This window comes from Cupressus sempervirens, chromosome 3 (assembly GCF_028749045.1).
Source record: "Cupressus sempervirens isolate cs-2001-9-10 chromosome 3, ASM2874904v1, whole genome shotgun sequence".
NCBI classification, from domain to species: Eukaryota; Viridiplantae; Streptophyta; class Pinopsida; order Cupressales; family Cupressaceae; genus Cupressus; species Cupressus sempervirens.
The window spans coordinates 49654005-49674390 of NC_143120.1; the positions used below are offsets into that span (position 1 = coordinate 49654005).

At 32.6% G+C, this 20386-nt stretch overlaps 1 protein-coding gene across 5 annotated transcripts in view; it reads left to right on the forward strand.

Annotated features, from left to right (window-relative positions):
* The first annotated feature begins 1893 nt into the window (after window positions 1–1893).
* Window positions 1894–20386, forward strand: part of LOC149564735 (protein VERNALIZATION 1-like) — a 306073-nt gene continuing 287580 nt past the window's right edge. For 2 of the 5 annotated variants that reach the window (XM_089818292.1, XM_089818293.1), the window contains exon 1: window positions 1894–2641. In XM_089818292.1, coding sequence (XP_089674418.1) covers window positions 2460–2641 — 182 coding nt within the window. In that variant the 5' untranslated portion in view covers window positions 1894–2459. The remainder of the gene's footprint in view (window positions 2642–20386) is intronic. The other 3 variants (XR_016361908.1, XM_089818295.1, XM_089818294.1) reach the window with 3 other exon arrangements.

The following is a 20386-nucleotide window of genomic DNA, read 5'->3' on the forward strand; positions in this document are numbered from 1 at the left end:
TTTGCTTTGTATACTGCTTGGCACTATTAGCTACCCTAGTCCTTGGCTTTTTTTGTAGTGGAGGAGAGATGGGTGTCAATTTCGGCTTCTCTTTTGTTCCTTGAACCTTTTTTCTAGGTGGCATAACAATAACTAGGGCTTTTCCCTTGTCGCCTTCTTCTTCTTCCTCTTCCTCTTCACCATTGTATTTTTCCTCATCTTCACCAAGACTTTGTGTTAACTATTATTATTCTTTTTCCTTGCCTAAGGTACCTAGTTCTACTTCTCGATCTTCAATCATTTTCTTCCTTTTCTTCTCCTTAGAAGCTATCTTGATGTTCACAGTTATTCTTGCTTTAGCTTCTTCATATCGACAAAAAGGTTCAACCTCGACATATATCTCTTCCTTTAGTAGTGCCATAATATTTGTACACACTATATCACTATCTACTTCATAATCAAAACTTTGCAACCAAGCCTTCCTTGACTTTACTGACTGTACAAAAGTGTTGTCTGTATCCACAAGAAAATATGTCACTATAGTACCTTGTGACTAGTTCATCAAGTATCCTCGTCCTTCTTTTCATCCTTTTCTTAAATTTATCAAAATAAATATCCATTGCATTCTCAAAATTGTCTCCCAATTGAGTAATATACTTATTAATCTATTTTGTCACTAGTTTTTCTTGCTTCCATATGAAATTACCAACACTAGGAAAATACTTCTAGATATAAAAGAAAATATAAACAATGAGGGATCCAAACTTACACATTGAATTCTTCCCTTTTCTTATGGATGATAAATTCTTTTCAAGTTGTAGTTTATGTAGCTTGGCAAGATCAAACTCATGATCTCTCATCACTATTTTCCACACTTGATCCATAACCATATAAGGCACACTGTTCAATCTACTTGATTGATAGAATTTTTGAGCAACGATTCTCACTAAAAATTTAATTAGTAGATCATAAATGTTTGTGATGGAAAAACTATGTCCATTCCACTTCACTACTTGTATTCGTGTCAATTTCTTCTTGGCTCAAACATCACATGGTTTTCTTCTTTTCTAGGGTTGGATAGTTTGTAACCCTATAAATAATGCGGGCAAGCAAACACCAAAACCAAAGAAGAAACAATGAAAAACAGGCGCTCGAGTTTTTGGGTTTTAAATTTGTGGTCATAGGTTTTGGGTACCTGATATTATATCAGATACTTGAAAAGGGTTGGTATCACCTATTTACTTTGGTACCAGGATGGGTGGAAAAAAGTGAGAGCAGATTTTGAAATGCTTTTAGACATTTTAAAGCTCCACTTTTTCACCATGATCCTACACATACCCCTACGCTATGTGAAACCATTTTCTTTTGGTTATTATTTCTTGTTTGATATAATGAATTGTGAAGAGCTTTATTATTGTGTTCACTGCCAATGCGAGAAACTTTCTCTTGTAGTCACTCAAAGAAGAGCCTTACTTATTCTAACAATTGACCATTTTTGATGTTTTCAATATATGTTCTCATATACTTGGTTCAATTTGAAAAAAAAATAGACCGTGTTTTAAAGAGAACTTAACTTCCTTTATATGACATTTGCATGAAACACTTTTTATATTCTACTATTTTTTAGATTTTCTTTTCTTTGTTCATTCTACTCTCTTTTAATGTTTTCGTAACAATCTCATGCTCTTCATTCATAGAATGGGATATACTATGTTAATATAATTCATAAATTATTATGATTTCGACAATTTACCTCATTGACTACTTTATCCCATATGATTTTCTTTATCAAATGAGAATGTCCTCATGCGACACTAAAGATTTCTTTAGTTTACCATTCACAAGAATTTTCCGCTTATAAAGAATTATCCTTTCAATGTAGTGGATGACTTCAATGACAAGCTTAATAACAAAGGGACATGGTTGGATTTCATCTTAATGGGAAAATCAAACACCTAATTGACCACATGTCATTGATCATGGTGAATTTTGCATGTGACAGTACAAAGCCCTACTATTTGTGCTCCGAAGTACGTCCGGCTGCCATTTCTATCTTTCTAAACTCTGTGTCAAGATTGACCTCCGCCTTTATCCAACCAGAGAGCATTCTTGATTGTTAGGTGTCTTAAGTAAAATTATTTCGTCTCCTAACTAAATTCCTCAAGCCGTCATTCACCAGTTCGTTGATGTGCACTAGTGGACGGCAAATTTAAGCCGTGAGCATCTGTAAAGCGATGGCTGCTTGTACAAACCTAGAAAAACCCACGCAGATACAGAATAATGCATACCTAAATTAGGGGGACCATCGGCAGCGGGCGATGATTTCAAGCAAGAATAGTCACAAGATTTATATTTGAAAAGATACAATTACTGAGAAGAGGACAAGTGGTGTCAAAATGTACTGATTCCCACGCTCAGCTCATTGTATGGTAATTTGATTGGTGGAAAGCTCTTCGTTCGGCTGAAGACTAAGATACAGAATGGTGAGGGGAAAGGTGCATCTGAGAAAGATAGAAAACCCTGTAAATCGAAGGGTTACATTCTCTAAACGCAAGGGAGGACTGCTGAAGAAGGCCAAGGAGATTTCTACTCTCTGCGGCGCTGATGTTGGACTCATCATTTTCTCTCCCACGGGAAAGCTCTTCGAGTTTGCCAACCCCAAGTAAGGAATCCCCCTTTTCCTTTCTCGATTATGTTCTCCAAACAGCTGAACATTACAGTCTATTTTGTTTTTGTTTCCGTAGTTAGAGATGCAAAAGTTGTTACAAAAAAATAGATACAATATGTAGCGAATCTAAACAGTTACAATAACCAGAAGAGAATTTCGTTCGTCCTCCTTATCTGTAGATTTTTCCTTTCACAGAGCACCATTTAGTACAAAGGATAGCAATCGGTGTGTTTGAGAAACCCTAGTTTGGTAATAACTAAGTGCAAGTTGCATTTAGATGCAGAGATCACCGTAGCTAAGTTTGTACTTCCATTCACAAGGCCAGCTAATTCATATTTAAAGCACGCATAGTCATCATTTAGCCAATGCAGAGCATTTGTTAGGATTCGTCAAAACATGCAACTACCTCATATCTCATAATGAGCAGAAAGGAGTGTCCAAAACCTAAATTTTTTCCGGATGACTTCCATATTGATTGAAAGAAAGGAATAAAATATTAATAAGTTCAAACATGCGGGAGCTGGAGGACATTACTTGTAGACTGAACGATGTTTGTTGGATGAGAATCACAGGAAACTCAAAATTACAACAGAAATCCTCAATCGTTATGAATGAATAAATAAAAAATGTTCGACGTTGGATTTATAGTTTACAAAGATTTTTAGGGCCTTTAATGCCTTCTTTATTTTATTTATAAGATTTGTTTATGGTAAAAAGAAGAACACCACAATTCAATATGATTACTGCCAGCTAACTATGAACATTTGATCAACACATTATATTTACTAAATTCAAAGGAAACCAGTGTTACTAATTTTGATGACCAATAAATGATTAGGTATAGATATGTATTGGAAGGCTGTCATTGTGGTTTCATATAATATGCTAACCATTGAGGTTATCCCTTTGTATCATCGAGATTATCTATTATCTTGTAAAGTCGTCTCTTTCAAAGTATCTAGCAGTCAATTGTAGAAATTTGAATGAGCAAACTTTTACACTATAATATCTAGCAAACTTTTATAATTAAAAGGGAACTAATGAGTGGCAACCTTGATTAAAAATAATCAATTAACAATAGCTTCTCAGCAATATACTACTTGACTAATAGTAAATAAACTAGGTAAATATATTAATAATATGTACATAGTAATTATTATTACTCAATTGTAGATCACAAATATTAACAAATTCACATATCTAAAAAATAATACAAATAATATTTATTTATTTTGTGTAAATCTTACTTTCCTTTTTACTCAATAATCTTGGACTTCCATTGATTTTTCATATAAGCTATATTTTCTCCATCAATCAAGAGCTTGGTAATAAAGGTCAATCTCACTCTACAAAATAACGTTGGAGATCCTATACAGCCTTAGAAAGTTTCACATACCATAGTTATCTATTACGCATAATTCAATAATTGTTGATCATATACAGTCGATAATATAGGCTACGACCTAATAGCTCAACAAGAACCATATGCCTAACATTGATTATCATGAAAAGAATACTAATAATAAAATATGACATGAGCTATGTCATTTGAGGCCAAATAATATATAACATAAGAAGAAATAATATTTTATGGCAAGACAAAACCCATAACATAAATAGAACCCCCTTTTCATTGTATAAAAAAAATTATACATGCATTGATATGCCTTTCTCTTTTAGTCTTACAATAAATATTCTTGTGTGACCCATTGGAAAATAAATGTTATTAGATAAATGTGTAGTGTCATAATTTGCATCCTTGTACGATGCCTTTTATTGGACTTTTGTGCATGATACACTTGATCCAACCTAATTTTGCATATGATTTCAGCATCATCTCTCTAACTAAGTTCTTTGGTTCCAAGTTATGACCATTTTGGAGAATGTGAGGTCCCTTGAGTGTCCTCTCTAGAGAGCAAGCTAACTGGGACACCCCACCTCTTCGATGTTTGAGACCAAATTGAAATAACTTAACAATCATGTTGTTTTAGAAAGGAGTTTTGAACCCACATCAACATCTTTCAAGTTTGACATCTCAAAATAATTGGAGAGGTGTGTGCAAAAGATACCCTCCCTCATTTTGACACACAATCACATTCAGAATCACAGACTTTACTATATTTTTGCATTTCAAGTCCTACAATAAGAGATGGCTCCTATGGAGGACATTAAAGACATAAAATATTTTTAGATCTACGCATTACTAAAAGGCATACATGACCTTCATTATCTTAATGTCAAACCCAATTCATTAAAAAAACCTTTTTATGAGTATTTTGAAATCATGAAGGTTTATGAAAGTATAAGAAATTCATTTTAGATCTACTTTGTGCTACATATCAGAAAAATCCATGTTTATTTTTTTATTCAAGGTTAATTCGTAAACTAGAATTTAACTTAGAAAACTCCTTTCAACATAATGTGTGCTTTCTACTCTCTATATAGGTACAAGTGTCATATGTGTTGAAAGAGATAAAGTCAAATTAGGGGAAGAAATACAATATGTAATTATTTAGTTAAGAAATTATTGGTAGTGGGCCAAGGAGGGAACCCTATCAAGGGAGCAAGATGACCTTAATTCCCTAGTCCCTATACTTCAACCAAAAATTTAGATTCTAGGTCAATTACAATATGTTTTGGCAATATATGCTTTCTTAATTTATTTGTTTGTTCCTATTAATCCTATACATGCAAAACAATTACCCTTTTTTACCCTCCTTTTCCCTAGATCTTACATTTCTCAGTCATAATTACATATTCATAGTCACTATATCAATAGTGGATCATTGAATCCTCATAAAGCTTGAGCTATCTTGGGCCTAGTAAATCATCTTCCTACTAATGTAAGTGAAAATGGGTCTAATCTTTGTAGTTATCCAATATAAGGTAGTGAACCCTATTTCCCTATCTTACATTTATTGTACCTAACATATGGTCGTATTACTTTTTGAGTTCCATTTAAAAAAATATTGTTAATGATTTTAAAAATTTTGGCCATCGGATTTGTAAAAAATATTTGAACACTGATAAAATCCCCTTGATTAATGAACTAAGAAGGATGCTTCAAAATGATGAACAATAGTGTGGATTTTTTGTGTTGTATATCTCAAATTGTCGATAGGATTATTATGTTTATAAAAACTTTTGTGGAATCTCTTAATCACTCTACTCCCAATAATCATGTTGGATGTTCAATTCCAATATCTAATTATTTACCTAATGCTCATATCTATACTCAACCTTTAATGGCTACAACTATTCAATACATCAAGCCTGCATATTTTATCCTTCGAAGAATCTCTAATCATATCATATCTCCTACAATGAGTGTTCAATGTAGTTTTTTTATCATCTCCTATACCTACTTACAATAATATCTCACTTTCATATTTTGATAAAACATTTTGAATATAATTCTCCACACCCATTATGATGCAAGAGCATCTTGAGTTTTTTGGTAATCTTGCATCAACAAAAACTATACCCTTTTCTTGTACTAGTACGATGTTCATTGAGTAGTTCTTTTTGTTTGAGTTTTTTCTTTCTGCATACTTGAATTCCTAATGTGGACCTATCATAGATCCTCCTCCTATGTTCATGGAACTTAATTCCATTTTGCTGAAAATATATATTTCTTTTTTCTTGACGCATATACATTTCTTGGCATATCAAGTAACATGTGGTAATTAGTTATGTGATGTTTGTATGATTTCAAAGCTTTCCATGGCCTTGGGGACTGAGGATGATTAAATTCACTTACTTGTTTGGTCTTTGATTTCTCCTTTGGGGGAAAAACTATATTTTTTTATTAAATGCACCTATCAAGCCAATTTGTCATCTTGATGGCTATATATTTAAGATTTATGATTAGAGTAAGTAGTCATTTCTATAGTAGAAGAGAGATAATAGAAATTTACCTTTGTAAACTTCAGCTTCCATGCTTTTTAATTATATTTTTTATAAATGATTGCAAACAGACAAGCCTTATGCTTGCCATATTGTAATGAGATTATCTGCATTGGAATTTATATAATCTCTTATTCTTCCACAATTTGTTGGCTTTTATGTGTATACTCTAGAAGGGTCGTTGTTGAGTGTTCCTCAAGGTTCATTTATCCATCCCACCCTGGGTACACTGATATCATAAAGAGGGTGTCATTTCTTGTAGATACTTAGGATTGTGAAGAAACTTGATAAGATTGGTTGTAGGGTAGGAGATCTAATTTTTGACTTATAACTTGCATATAGTTATGATTCTTGCAAGAACTATTGGTGAAATGTGCTGAGGTAGAAGAAATGTAGATAATGCTATAATGGACATGTTAAGGAAGATTGCATCTAGACTTGAAGCTATTAAAATAGCCCAAAGAAAAGGAGTACATCTTGATGATGTTAGCAGTGAAGAAGAAGCAATTGCAACTAATCTTGAATGTGAAGTGGATTAAGATGAGGAAATAATCTTGTGAGGTTTGCATTGAGAAAATTCTAGACATTCCTTTGAACTTTCAAGTTATTATGGAAAGCTTGATATAGATGCTTTGTTGGATAAGATCTTTGAGCTAGAAAAGTACTTTGATTATGAAAGTACCCCTAAAAAAAGAAATTTGAGGATAGCAAGTACTAAGTCTAAGAGACATGCTTCTTTTTGGTGGGTACAATTTCAATTTGATAGACAAACAAGAGGAAAGGAAAACATCAAGACGAATGAAAATGGTTGGTAAGTCAAAAAAGAAATTACTTTCTACTTGTTACCAAGTTAACTTGTTAAGAATAATAGAAATTTTGAGACAGAAAGACATGATTGTGAAGGATTATGCTGAGGAGTATTATAAGTTGGAAATTACATATGGAAATGTTGATGATGAGGTTGAAAATGTTGGTAGATACCAAAATGAAATGTGAAATTCAATTCAAGATGAGATCAATTGTGTAAATGGAAAGTGTAAAAGATGCATACTTGTATCTATTGAGAGATAAAGAACTATTGAAAAAGAAGAAAATGGACAAAGGACAAGAAGTGGAAGATCTTAGTGAAGAAAAGGTGGATCTAATGGAGATGGCATCAAATCTGATAATGCATCTTATGATAAGGGAAAATCTAAGTGGAGAGATGATAACACTAGAAGATGAAGAGGTAACTACATTAGAGGTAATTCGTCTAGCTACTCAAGGAATAATTTTAATGGAAAAAGAGAAGTTATATCTTTCATTAAGGGCACTCATTTGTTTGGAGAAGGACATAGAGCCTTTGAATGTACCTTTTTAGGAAACAAGAAAAGTAGTGGTGCAAAAAATAGTTTAATTCAAGAAGAAGCTATTGATCCTCCGAATGAACTTGAAAATAGAGAGAACCTTATGATTGGAAGAACTTTGTGGAATGAAAAATTTAGCGAGGAACCTATTTTGAGGAAAAGTCTTTGAAATACCAGATGTAAGATTGAAGGAAAATATTACAAAGTGATCATTGATTGTGGTAGTTAAGATAATTTTGCATTAAAAGAATTGATTTCTAAATTGTAGTTGCAGAGATTGAAACTTCATAATCATTATCACATTGCTTAGAACAAAGATGAACATGTTACTAGTAATTGAACAATGCCTTGTAGAATTGAAGATTGGAAATTACTATGAAGTCTTGTGATATTATGCCTATGGATTGTTGTCATATTCTTTTGGGAAGATCTTGGCAGTATGATAGACAAGCTTTACATGAAGATAGATTGAATCAATATACTATTTGGGCAAATAAAAGTAAACAAATCTTATTATCTTTGATAGAGAAACCAGAGGAAAATCATTGTATCATAGTTAGAGTCTACTTGGTTTTTAAGCAAATTAGTTTGTAAAAGACATGAAGAAATATAATCTTTTTTTTTTCCTTTGATCCCTAGGAAGATAGACAAACAAGATAAACTTGAGCATGCACCGAAGTGTAGATCTTTGTTGATAGAGTTTCAAGACATTATTTTAAACAATGTACATGATGGATTACCCCTTGTATGAAGTATTAGTCATTTTATGGATCTAATACATGGAGTTAGTTTTCCTAACAAAGAAGCACACGTATTAACACCTACAAAAAATGAAGAGTTGAATAAACAAGCACAAGAATTTCTTAAGAAATGTTAGATCAAAGAATCTTTGATTCCTTTTACAATACATCCTACATTGACATCTAAAAAGAATGGAGAATAGAGAACGTGTATTAATTCTAGTGCTATAAGAAGAACAATAGTTAAGTATAAGTTATCTTTTCCTAGGTTGGATGATGATATGGATCATTTAAGTAGAGGAAAGTATTTTACCAAAATTGATTTGAAAAGTGGATATCATCAACTTGGAATCAAAAAAGTGTTAGAAAGTAAACTCTACCAAAATAACTGGGGTGGGGTGAATCAAGTATCAAATCAATATAATTTTTATCAACCTTATTAAACCTTAAGCATGTGAACAATATAATTAACAACCATAAGTATCTACACATACATGTTACACATATATTTTTCTTCTCTTTTATAGTTAATTGTCAAGGCTCAGTTGTAAAATTGTTGAACTTGAACTTGAACCTCGAAATCATGTGAGTTCAAGTTCAAGTTCTATCACTAGCAGGAAATGTTAATAGTGGGTTGGTTGGCCTCTAGTCATCACTCTCTCGATTCACATATGTGAAAGTTGAACTTAAACCTGAATCACATAGTTCAAAGTTCAAAAGTGTTGGAAGCATGAATACTAATGATATTTCTATGGGGGAATATTGTAGAAACATGATTAGATCATTAACATGATGATATGTTACATTCATGACTGTGTTTGTCATTGATGTTAACATAACAGTTTTCTGTGGTACTTGACAGAAGAACAACAATAAAGATCAAGTTGGTATGGACAACTAGTTGAGCATTTTGACTAAGTGAGGTTAAAGGAAGATTATACTAAGTGTCTAATATATGCAGCTAACCTCGGAAACATAAGATATTAATTCTAGAAGAAGTTATGTAAGTTTCAGTGAAGACTATTTTGAGATAGAGTTTACAGAGGCATGTTTTAGTAAACTTGTTATATCTCTTAGCAGAGTTGTTATTCTGAGAAGCTGAAGTTAAAGATGTGTAGAAGACATTCTAGAGATGATGTAGCTAAGCTCACTTGTCATAATGTCGCATGTGTGGAAAGTTATTCAAGTTACAAAGTGAAAGATTAATGTTATCGCTAAGTGTAACATGTTATTAATGTGGTTCTATAATAATTAGTTAAGAAGGTGTAATAGCCAACTTAGGGAATTATTTTATGGATTTGGTATAAAGGGAGGAAATTTTCCCTTATCATCTATGATTTGTATGAATGATTGCAAGAAGCATGAAGAGAGAAATGCAAAGATTATAAGAGTTGAACGAATGTGAAGAAAACTTCATTGCCAAGGTTTTATTTTGAGATCCAAAGTTTGATACTTGGATCCAAGGTTCATGACCTTGTCTACAAGGTCTGATAGTAATTGGTTGACAAGCCTGAGGAAAGAAGTTAAAGTACAATATAGATAATTATTCTGCAAGGAATAGTTGAAAGATCAGTTGAACAATGAGTTCGGTGATCTTATCCCAGAAGTTGTTTGGACAATGGGTCCTTCTATCTTCCACAACTCCTATCATGGCTGAAATCTCCTAACAGGGAGTCAAATCATCTTAACAAGGACTCATATGTACTAAATGTTGTAATAAACCCCTAATAGGGTCCATCCTATAAGGAATATTTATATTAGTAGATCATCTTGTGGGCATCATTCCTACTAGGGTTTTTCCTCTAATCAAGGGCTTTGCTAGTTAACATATTTGGTGTAATTGTGTATGTGCATCTTTGTATGGTTGTTGTTTACTTTGATTGAATGGTTAAGATTATTTAAGGTTGATAATTATTGGATAACATATTCACCTCCCCCCCTCTCAGTTATATTGGTGGACTATTGTTTCTAACAATTGGTATCAAAGCATTAGATCCTTGAAGATAAAGTTTAACAACTTTGGGAGATCCATGGAAAACATATTTAGAAAGGATAGTCTGAAGTTCGATGGAATAAATTATGATAGCTGGAAAGAAAAGATGAAGACATATCTATTGTGTATGGGTCTAAGATATTAGATCTTGACAAAATCAGAAAAAACAATCATAGCTGAAAAAGATTTGGAATCTTGTACCGAGGAAGAAAGGGATCCTTTCATGTCTGTCATGAGAGCTAGTGAAACACTATTGTCTGCACTTCTTGAAATTGAGTACAACTAGGTAAAATAACTTAATACTTCTCATGAGATTTGGAAAATAGTTTTGAAGGTGATGAACATTCTAAGAAATTGAGGTTACAAAAATGGGTTTGTGCTTTTCAAGATGCTAAGATGATGGAAGATATCAAAAATTACTGCAGATAACAGATTTCAAGGAGGAACCAACCAAGATGATGGGGTGATTTGGAAGATATTGAAGAGTTTTACACCACCATTTAAGCATGCAGTTCAAATGAAAGAGTTGTTGATCTCTTGCACCAAAGATTTTACAAAGGAAACATTACTTGGGAGACTTGAACTAGTTGAGAATGATCTTAAACAATCTAAAGAATTGATTAGAATAGAAACAACTTTTAGTGCCCTAAATATTCAGCCTAACTTATTGAGGAGCATAAGTGCTAGAGGAGACATTGCTAGCAGTAGAAGATCTGACAAGGACAAAAATATAGGAGGAGTAGCCCTTCTAGTAAGAAAATAAAAGGATGGTAAGACAAAATTTAAATGTTGGACTTGTAATGAGTTTAGTTATTATGCATCTAAGTGTCCTAAAAGAGAGAAAAAGTATAAAGGAAAGTTCAAACTTAGAAGAGATAGAGAGTGTTTGTATGCAAATAAAGAAGATGATTATGATGAACAAGCAGTAAGTGCTAGTGATGATGGAATAAAATTTGTAGCTATTAAAGAAGAAAGTCCAGAGAAGATGGCTTTGGTATCACAAGTTGAAAAGAAATTTGACTGAAAAATTGATAGTGGTTGTTCACATCATATGACTAGTGATATGAACAAATTTGTTGACTTCAAAAGCCATGGTGGAGGCATTGTTAGAGTTGGAAACAATGCAACTTTCCATGTTAAAGTTATTAGATCTATAACTCTTGATGGTAAGACTAACACTAAGGATGTATATTTTGTTGATGGTTTGAAACACAATCTTCCAAGTGTTGGACAACTAGTGGATAAAGGTTATCAATTATAGTTTACAAAGAAGACATGCATGATTAGAGACAAAGATGGAAAGGTAATTGGAACAAGAACCAGATCTAGAGGTAATGTATTTCGGTTGAATCCAACTGAAATGACATGTTTAGTTGTTAAGGTAGATGATTGTTGGTTATGGCACAAGAGATTTTGTCATATAAACTTTGACAGTATTGTGAAAACTAGTAGTATGGTTTCAATTAGAGATTTGCCTAAGATTGTTAAGCCTTCTAACACAATTTGCAAAGAGTGTGTATTGGCAAAGCATACTAGAACTTCTTTTCTCAGCAAAAAGTTTACTACTATAGCAAAGTTGGAGATTGTACTTATAGATCTTAGTGGTCCTACAAAGACTAAATGATTCTATGGTGAAAGGTATTTCATGATCTTAATTGATAATTTTTCTAGAATGATGTGGATTGTATTTCTTAAAGAAAAATCTGAGGAATTTGATAAGTTCAAGATATTCAACAATAGAGTTGAGAATGAATCAGGTATAAAGAACAAATGTTTAAGATTAGATAGAGCAAGAGAATTTAATTCAAATGAGTTTAATATTTTTGGTGAAGCTAATGGAATCAAAAGATAGTTATTAGCTCCGAGAACCCCTCAACAAAATGGCATTGCAGAGAGAAGAATCAGATCAGTAACAGAAGCAACAAGAGATATGTTAGCTAAGAATGATGTATCCAATATGTTTTGGAGAGAAGTTGTGAATACAACAATCTATACTATGAACAGAGTGCAAGTCAAAAAAGACACAAACAATACCCCTTATGAACTATGGTTTGGTCATTCACTTACAGTTTAGTATTCTAGAATTTTTGGTAGTAAATGTTAGATCAAAGAGATAATGATATTGGTAAGTTTGATGCTAGAAGTGATGAAGGTATGTTTCTTGGTTATTCATTGAAAAATAGAGCCTATAGATGTTATAATCTGAGAACTAAGACTATTGTGGAAAGTACAAATGTAAGAGTTGATGAGAAATTTAAGATACAAGAAAGAGTAGTTGATTACAATTCTGATGATGCGAATGTTGTTACTAACCCAAGGAATGATGAAGTATTCTTTGAGACTAAAAATGATTTGCAGAATGAAGGTGAGAAAAGGTAGGAACAAATCCTGAAACCTTCAATAGAGCTAAGAGTTGAGATAACAATTCCTACTTCTGGTAAGAATATTACAAAGAATTATCCACCAAAGTAGATAATCAGAAGTAGAGATAAAGGTGTGATGACAAGTAGAATCAATGGAGAACTATGTTTGATATCTCAAGTTCAACCAAAAAATGCAAATGAAGCATGTAAAGATGACTAGTGGAAGCAAGCTATGAAAGAGGAATTGGATCAGATAGTGAAGAATGTGACATGGGAATTAGTCCCCAGACTAGCAGACAATAACATGATAGAAAAAAAAGGGTATTCAGGAAGAAAATGAATGAACTATTGAAACAATTGATTAATTGTGTATTGTCTTCGATGTTACATAAAATGTCATATCATTATCAGTCAGTGTATGTTGAGCTCACTTGGGCATTGAAGAAAATTTTCTGAGGCTACCGAGTAATCCAGAGTTTGCTTAGTTCAGAAGGCAGCATCTACCGAGTTCACTCGGGTGTCAAAAGAAAGTCTATAGAAGATGAGTGTTAACTTAGCTCACTCAATTACCAAAGAAACTTTACTAGTAGGCAATGTTGACTGAATTTCAGTTGGTTATTACAGTAAAATCATTTTTGAGTTAGTTTCAACAAGCAGGGTCAGCTAACAAAGGATTTTCTTATTTTGGCATATTAAGTTCAATTGATTTATCTATTGGTTCTAGCCAACTAAGAAGATGAATATTAATTATTCTAAGTTGTATTTGAGTCTATTTAAAAAAATTAAAGATATAAATAAAAGGTCAAGTTGTGGACTAGAATGAGTGAGATGTGTGTGTAAGAATGTGAATGCACGGTAGATTCTGAAGATCTAATGATGTAGTGAGGAAGCAAATTACAAGGATAAGTAGAATATCCTTGTGAAGCTGAAAGGATATATTTGATTAAAAAAGATCAAGTATTCAAGCTAGAATTGAGATTTGTAATTAGCAATTTAGTTGCATCCAAATCAGGTCATGTCATTATTACTCTCTAACCATTGTGGCAGTGATCTAAATCTCCTACCAGAGTTGGATTAACAGCTAATTGTAAATTTTCTAACAAGGTGGCAGTTCTATTGAATTGTCAAAAACCTCTAACAAGGCCACTCCTAATAGGGTGATGAAATCTTCTAATAGAGCCACTCCTAACAGTGTGTTTTGTAACCTTTAACAGGGTTGGCTCCTAATAGAGCTCACTTCAGAAGAGTGAAAACAGTAACTAGCTGCAATCCAGTGGTTTTTCCCAAATTGAGTTTCGACGTTAAATCTTGGTGTCAAATGTGTTCATGCTATTTCTTTTCTATTCTTGCAACTAAGTTAAAGTAATAAGTAACTTGCAACTAAGTTAAAGTAATAAGTAATCATAGATGACATTTTAAGATTTGCATGTTAAGTAATTATAGAGTTTACTAAGTTACAATATTTCTTTGTTTATTGAGCATCAACAGAATTCTTTTACTAACATCTAAGGGATCTGGAATTTTTTTTTTAGTAACTGATTCACCCCTCCTCTCTCAGTTACTTCTCTTATATTTCCAACAATTGGTATTAGAGATTTTGGTGTTTGCAAAGAAGGTTTCAAGGACCTAAGCCAAAGATCAAGATATCTTACGAAGAGAGATTCCCAAGTTGAACAGAGACAACTTTGCAACATGGCAAGGACTTATGAGATTAAATCTAGTGACTATCAGTGATTCACGTTGTAAATATCTTGATGCTAAATATAAGACTCCTATTGGAACATTATTAGTAGAAGACATTTCTGAAAAGAAGAATCATAACATCATGATGATTGATATTGCATTTGCTCTCAGTTATGTTGAATTTGATGAAGTAAAAGACATCAAAACAACGCATGAAATATGGAACAAATTGAAAGACATCTATGGAGGAGATGACAATATAAGAAGAGCCAAAGCAAAAAGTCTCAGAGGTCACATTGATCAGATGAAAATTAGGGAAGATGAAAACATTGCAAAATATGTGGAGAGAATCAAAGCAAGTGTGAGTGCAATCAAAGCATCTGGAGGAGACATTGATGAGAAAACAATTGTAAGCAAGGTACTCAAAACTCTTCTTCCTATTTATGCAATTAGAGTATCAACTATTCAAGAAATGAGTTGTGATTCAAATAACAAAATAACTTTGGATGCTCTAGTTAGAAGATTGACAGCTTTTGAGTTGGATAACTATGATAACTATGTTCCTTGTTCCAAAAATATTGAGTCTGCATTTGAAGCCAAACTCTCAATCAAACAAAAAATTAAGAAATCAAAGGCCAACCAATCAGGAATTGAAGAAGAAACAGAAGAAAGTTCTGACAGTAATCTTGAAATTGTTGAATCCCTACTTGCAAAGAAATACTCCAAAGGTAGATACAAAGGCAAGATTCCTCTAATCTATTTTTCTTGTGAAGGAGTTGGTCATATTTTTGCTAGGTGTCCAAATAGAGAAAACAAGGATGAGAAGAAAAGTAATAAGTATAAAGGTAAAAAGGAATTCAAGAGCTACAAGGACAAAGATAAGAAATTTCATTTTATGGCTATAGATTTTGGTAACAGTGAAGATGAAATGGTATATATTGCTATAAAAGATGAATCTGATGATGAAGGAGATAAGATGACACCTATCTCTCATGTTAGCAAAAAGGAAATATGGATTATTTATAGTGGTTTCTCATGTCATATGATTCGAGATAAAACAAAGTTTGAACATATGGAATATTATGATGGAGGTATTGTAAGATTTGGAAACAATGAACCTTTTTGCATAAAAGGAAAAGGTTGTTTCTCATTAACCAATGAACTTGTATGTGATAATACTTATTGGATTGAAGGACTAAAGCATAATTTACTGAGTATGGCACAATTGAATAACATTGGATTCAAGGTAGAATTCATGGATAGAAAGGCCAAATTGCTGGATGGTAAAGAAAATCTGGTTGGATTTGGCAAGCAAACAAAAGGTAATCTATTTTATCTTGATCTTAGTGAAAGTTCATGTTTTATTGCTCAAGTAGAAGAAAGTTGGTTATGGCACAAAAGATTAACTTTGATAATTTGGTTAAGATAAGAAAACACAAAAGAATAAGAGGTATTCCTTGTTTGAAGAAACTTGATATGGGTCTATGCAAAAATTGCCAAATTGGTAAGATGGGAAAGACTAGTTTCAAAAGCAAAAACTATCATTCTAAAGAAGTCTTAGAGCTTGTGCATACAGACTTATGTGGACCTATTGGAATATAGAGTTATTGTGAAGAAATTTTTTTCATTCTTTTTGTATATGATTATTCTAGAATATTGATTGTAATGTATCTAAAAGAAAACTCTAAAGCTTTTCAAAAATTCAAGTGGTACTTGGCAAGAGTAGATAAAGAAACTGGAAAGAAGTTAAAATTCTTATGATCAGACAGAGGTGGTGAATTCATCTCCAATGAATTCAATGAATTCTACATTGATAAAGGAATTAAAAGACAAGTATCAATCCTTGGTACACTAGAGCATAATGGTATCATTAAAAGAAGAAACAGATCCATCATAGATTGTGCAAGAACGTTGATGATAGAAAATAATGTTGCAATAAAATATAAGAAATAAGCTATTAACATTGCAATTCATACCTTGAATAGAGTACAACTGAAGAAAGGCCCAAATCAAACTCCTTATAAATTATGGTATTGCTACAAATCAAATGTAAGTTACTTAAAAGTATTTGGTAGCAAATGCTACATGTTGAAAGAGTCTAGAAAAGCCAAAATTGACTTGAAAGGTGATGAAGGCATATTTCGAGGATACTCCTCCAAAAGTCAAGCATACAAATATTTGAATTTTTCTACTCATAAAATTATGTAAAGTGCACATGAGGATTGACAAGTTTGTTGAAAAAGAGTGAAGATGAAAGTAGTAAAGAGCCCGAGGATTACAGAAGATTTGTGTACTATGAACTTGACACCTTGCCAAATCTATGTGAAAGAAAGGAAGCTTCACCTTCTAAGTCCCCAAAATCTCCAACAGCTACCGAGTTGCAGATAGTGCAACTTGAGTCACAGTCAGAAGCTATCAAGCTAGTTCAAAAGCAAATCGAGTCTAATGGACCCGAGTCATAGACAATGGGACCTGAGCTTGACACTGAAGTTCATAATGAAATTAGTAAATCCAAAGAACTTATATTAGTAAAATATTTGAAAAGGCATCATGCACCTGATCAGATTATTGGAGACAAATCAGATGGAACAAAGACAAGAAGAAAATTAAAAGGTACATGTTTACTTGTTGAATTTGAACTTAGAAGTGTTAAAGATGCTTTGGAAAATGAAAGTTGGATTGAAGCAATGAATGAAGAAATAGAACAAATAGATAAGAACAAAACTTGGACTCTTGTTCCTAGACCCAAGGATAAAAATGTAATTGACACAAAGTGGGTGTTTAGAAACAAGCGTAATGAAGATGGAAAAGTATCTAGAAATAAAGAAAGGTTAGTATATAAAGGCTATTTTCAAGAAGAAGGTATTGATTATGGTAAAACTTTTGCTCTTGTTGCAAGATTATAAGGTGTTAGAACTTTACTAGCATATGCAACTTACAAAGGATTTAAAGTTTATCAAATGGATGTAAAATCTGCATTCTTGAATAAATTTTTTGATGAGGAAGTCTACATTGAATGACTAGAAGGTTTTGTAGATCTTAGAAAAAGAGACATGGTTTGCAAATTACACAAGGCATTATATGGTCTCAAGAAAGCTCCTAGAGCTTGGTATGAAAGACTTCATAATTACTTGGTACAGATTGGTTTTCAAGGAACAAATGATAATAATAGTCTATATATCAACAAAGGACTGCACAAGAAGATTGTGTTGGCAAAAATATTTGTTGATGCCACATTATTCACAGGAAATGATGACTTTTGCAAGGCATTTTATGAAGAAATGAGTAAGGAAATTGAGATTTCTATGTTTGGAGAGGTAAAATTCTTTGTTGGATTATAGATTCAACAGAAGAAAGATGTTATCTATATTACTCGATCTAAATATATCAAAGAGATACTAAAGAAATTTGGAATGGAAGACTCAAGACCAGTTGGAACCCTTATGTCTACTAGAGATCAGCTTTTCAAAAATGATGATTCCAAAGAGGTAGATCAGACCACATACAGATCAATAATTAGAAAATTGCAATACGTAGTGCATACAAGGCCTGGTATTGTATTAATAGTCTGTATAGTGGCAAGATTCTCAGCAAATCCCAAAGAAAATTATTAGATGGTAGTCAAAAGAATCATGAGATATCTAAAAGGTACTAAAGAATATAGTTTATGGTACAAAATAGGAGGCAATTTGGATTTAAAATTATTTATAGATGTTGATTTTGTATGAAGTATTGATGATAGAAAAAGTACTAGTGGAGAAGCATTCTTTCTTGGTAAAGGACTGGTGTCTTGGATAAGAAAGAAACAAAATTATATCTCTTGGTCCACAACAAAAGCAAAATACGTGGCAGTAGTAGTTAATTGTTTTAACATTGTTGGGTTCAAACAACTGATGACATGTATGAAGGTAGAGATCAAGGATCTAGTAGTCATATTCAATGATAACACTTGTGCAATCAATATATCAAAGACTTTAGTGATACGTACCAAAACTAAGCACATTGTTATAAAATATCATTTCTTAAGTGAATTGGTGCAAGATAAAGAAGTCAGATTGGAATATTTAAATACAAAAGAACAAATTATAGACATATTCACCAAGCCATTACCTAAGGATGCATTTTTGTATCTAAGAGGTAAGCTAGGGGTCATTCCCCTATCTGAGCTCACTAAATAAAGTTTAGTGATGCATCATGTTGAAGATCAATAAGTGAATGCAGTATTGACAAGGGCATATTGTAAATGAATCAATACATAAGGTACATTGAGTTTCACTGAGCATTGTCTTTGGTGTGGGATGTCAAAGAGGGAGAAGTATAATGTTATATCTCATAGAAATTTTGTTGAAAGGAAGGAGAAGTGTGCTGTCATAATAAAAAAATGTCAAAGAGAGATTGGAAGAGAAGAATTGTCAAAGAGGGAGAAACTGAATTCATATTGACAAAGGGAGTTCTTATTGATGAGAATCAGAATGAAACTAGGGATATGTTCTTTACTTTATTCTTTCCCCAAAATTTCATTGTATTATGACATGTGTTGCCATCAATGCCAAAGAGGGAGATTGTTGAAACAATTGATTAATTGTGTATTGTTTTTGATGTTACACAAAATGTCATACATTATCAGTTAGTGTATGCCGAGCTCACTCGAGCATTGAAGATCTAATTTCTTGAGGCTGCTGAGCAATCCAAAATTTTCCTAGCTCAGAAGGCAGTGTCTACAGAGTTCACTCGGGTGTCAAAGGAAAGTCTGTAGAAGATGAGTGTTAACCAAGCTCACTTGGTTAATGAAGGAAACATTGGATGGAATCAATGTTAACCGAGCTCACTCAGTTACCAAAGGAACTTTGCTAGTATGCAGATTGACAATTTCAGTTGGTTAACATAGAAAAATTGTTTATGAGTTAGTGTCTACCAAGCAAGGTCAGCTAACGAGGGATTCTCTTATTTTGGCATATTGAGTTCAATTGATTTATTTGTTCGTTCTAGCCGACTAAGAAGATGAATATTAATTATTCTATGTTGTATTTGAGCCAACTTGACAAAATGAAAGATATAAATAAAATGTCAAGTTGTGGGCTAAAATGAGTGAGATGTGTGTGTAAGAATGGGAATGCATGGAAGATTTTGAAGATCTAATGATTTAGTGAGGAAGCAAATTAGAAGGACAAGCACAATATTCTTGTGAAGCTAAACGGATATATTTGATCAAGAAGGATCAAGTATTCAAGCTAGAATTGAGATTTATAATCAGCAATTTAGTTGCATCCAAATCAGGTTATGTCATTGTTACTCCCTAACCATTGTAGCAGTGCTCTAAATCTCCTAGCAGAGTTGGATTAATTGCTATTTGTAAATCCTCTAACAAGGTGACAGTTCTATTGAATTATCAAAAGACCTCTAACAAGGCCACACCTAACATGGTGATTAAATCCTCTAATAGGGTCACACCTAATAGTTTGTAACCTTTAACAGGGTTGGCTCCTAATAGAGCTCACTTTAGAAGAGTGAAAACAGTAACTAGTTCTAATAAGTTATTTTTCCCAAATTGCATTTCCACATTAAATCTAGGTGTCAAATGTGTTCATACTATTTCTTTTATGTGCTTGCAACTATGTTAAAGTAATAAGTAATCCAGATAACATCTTAAGATTTACATGTTAAGTAATTACTGAGAAATTATAGAGTTTATCGAGTTACATCATTTC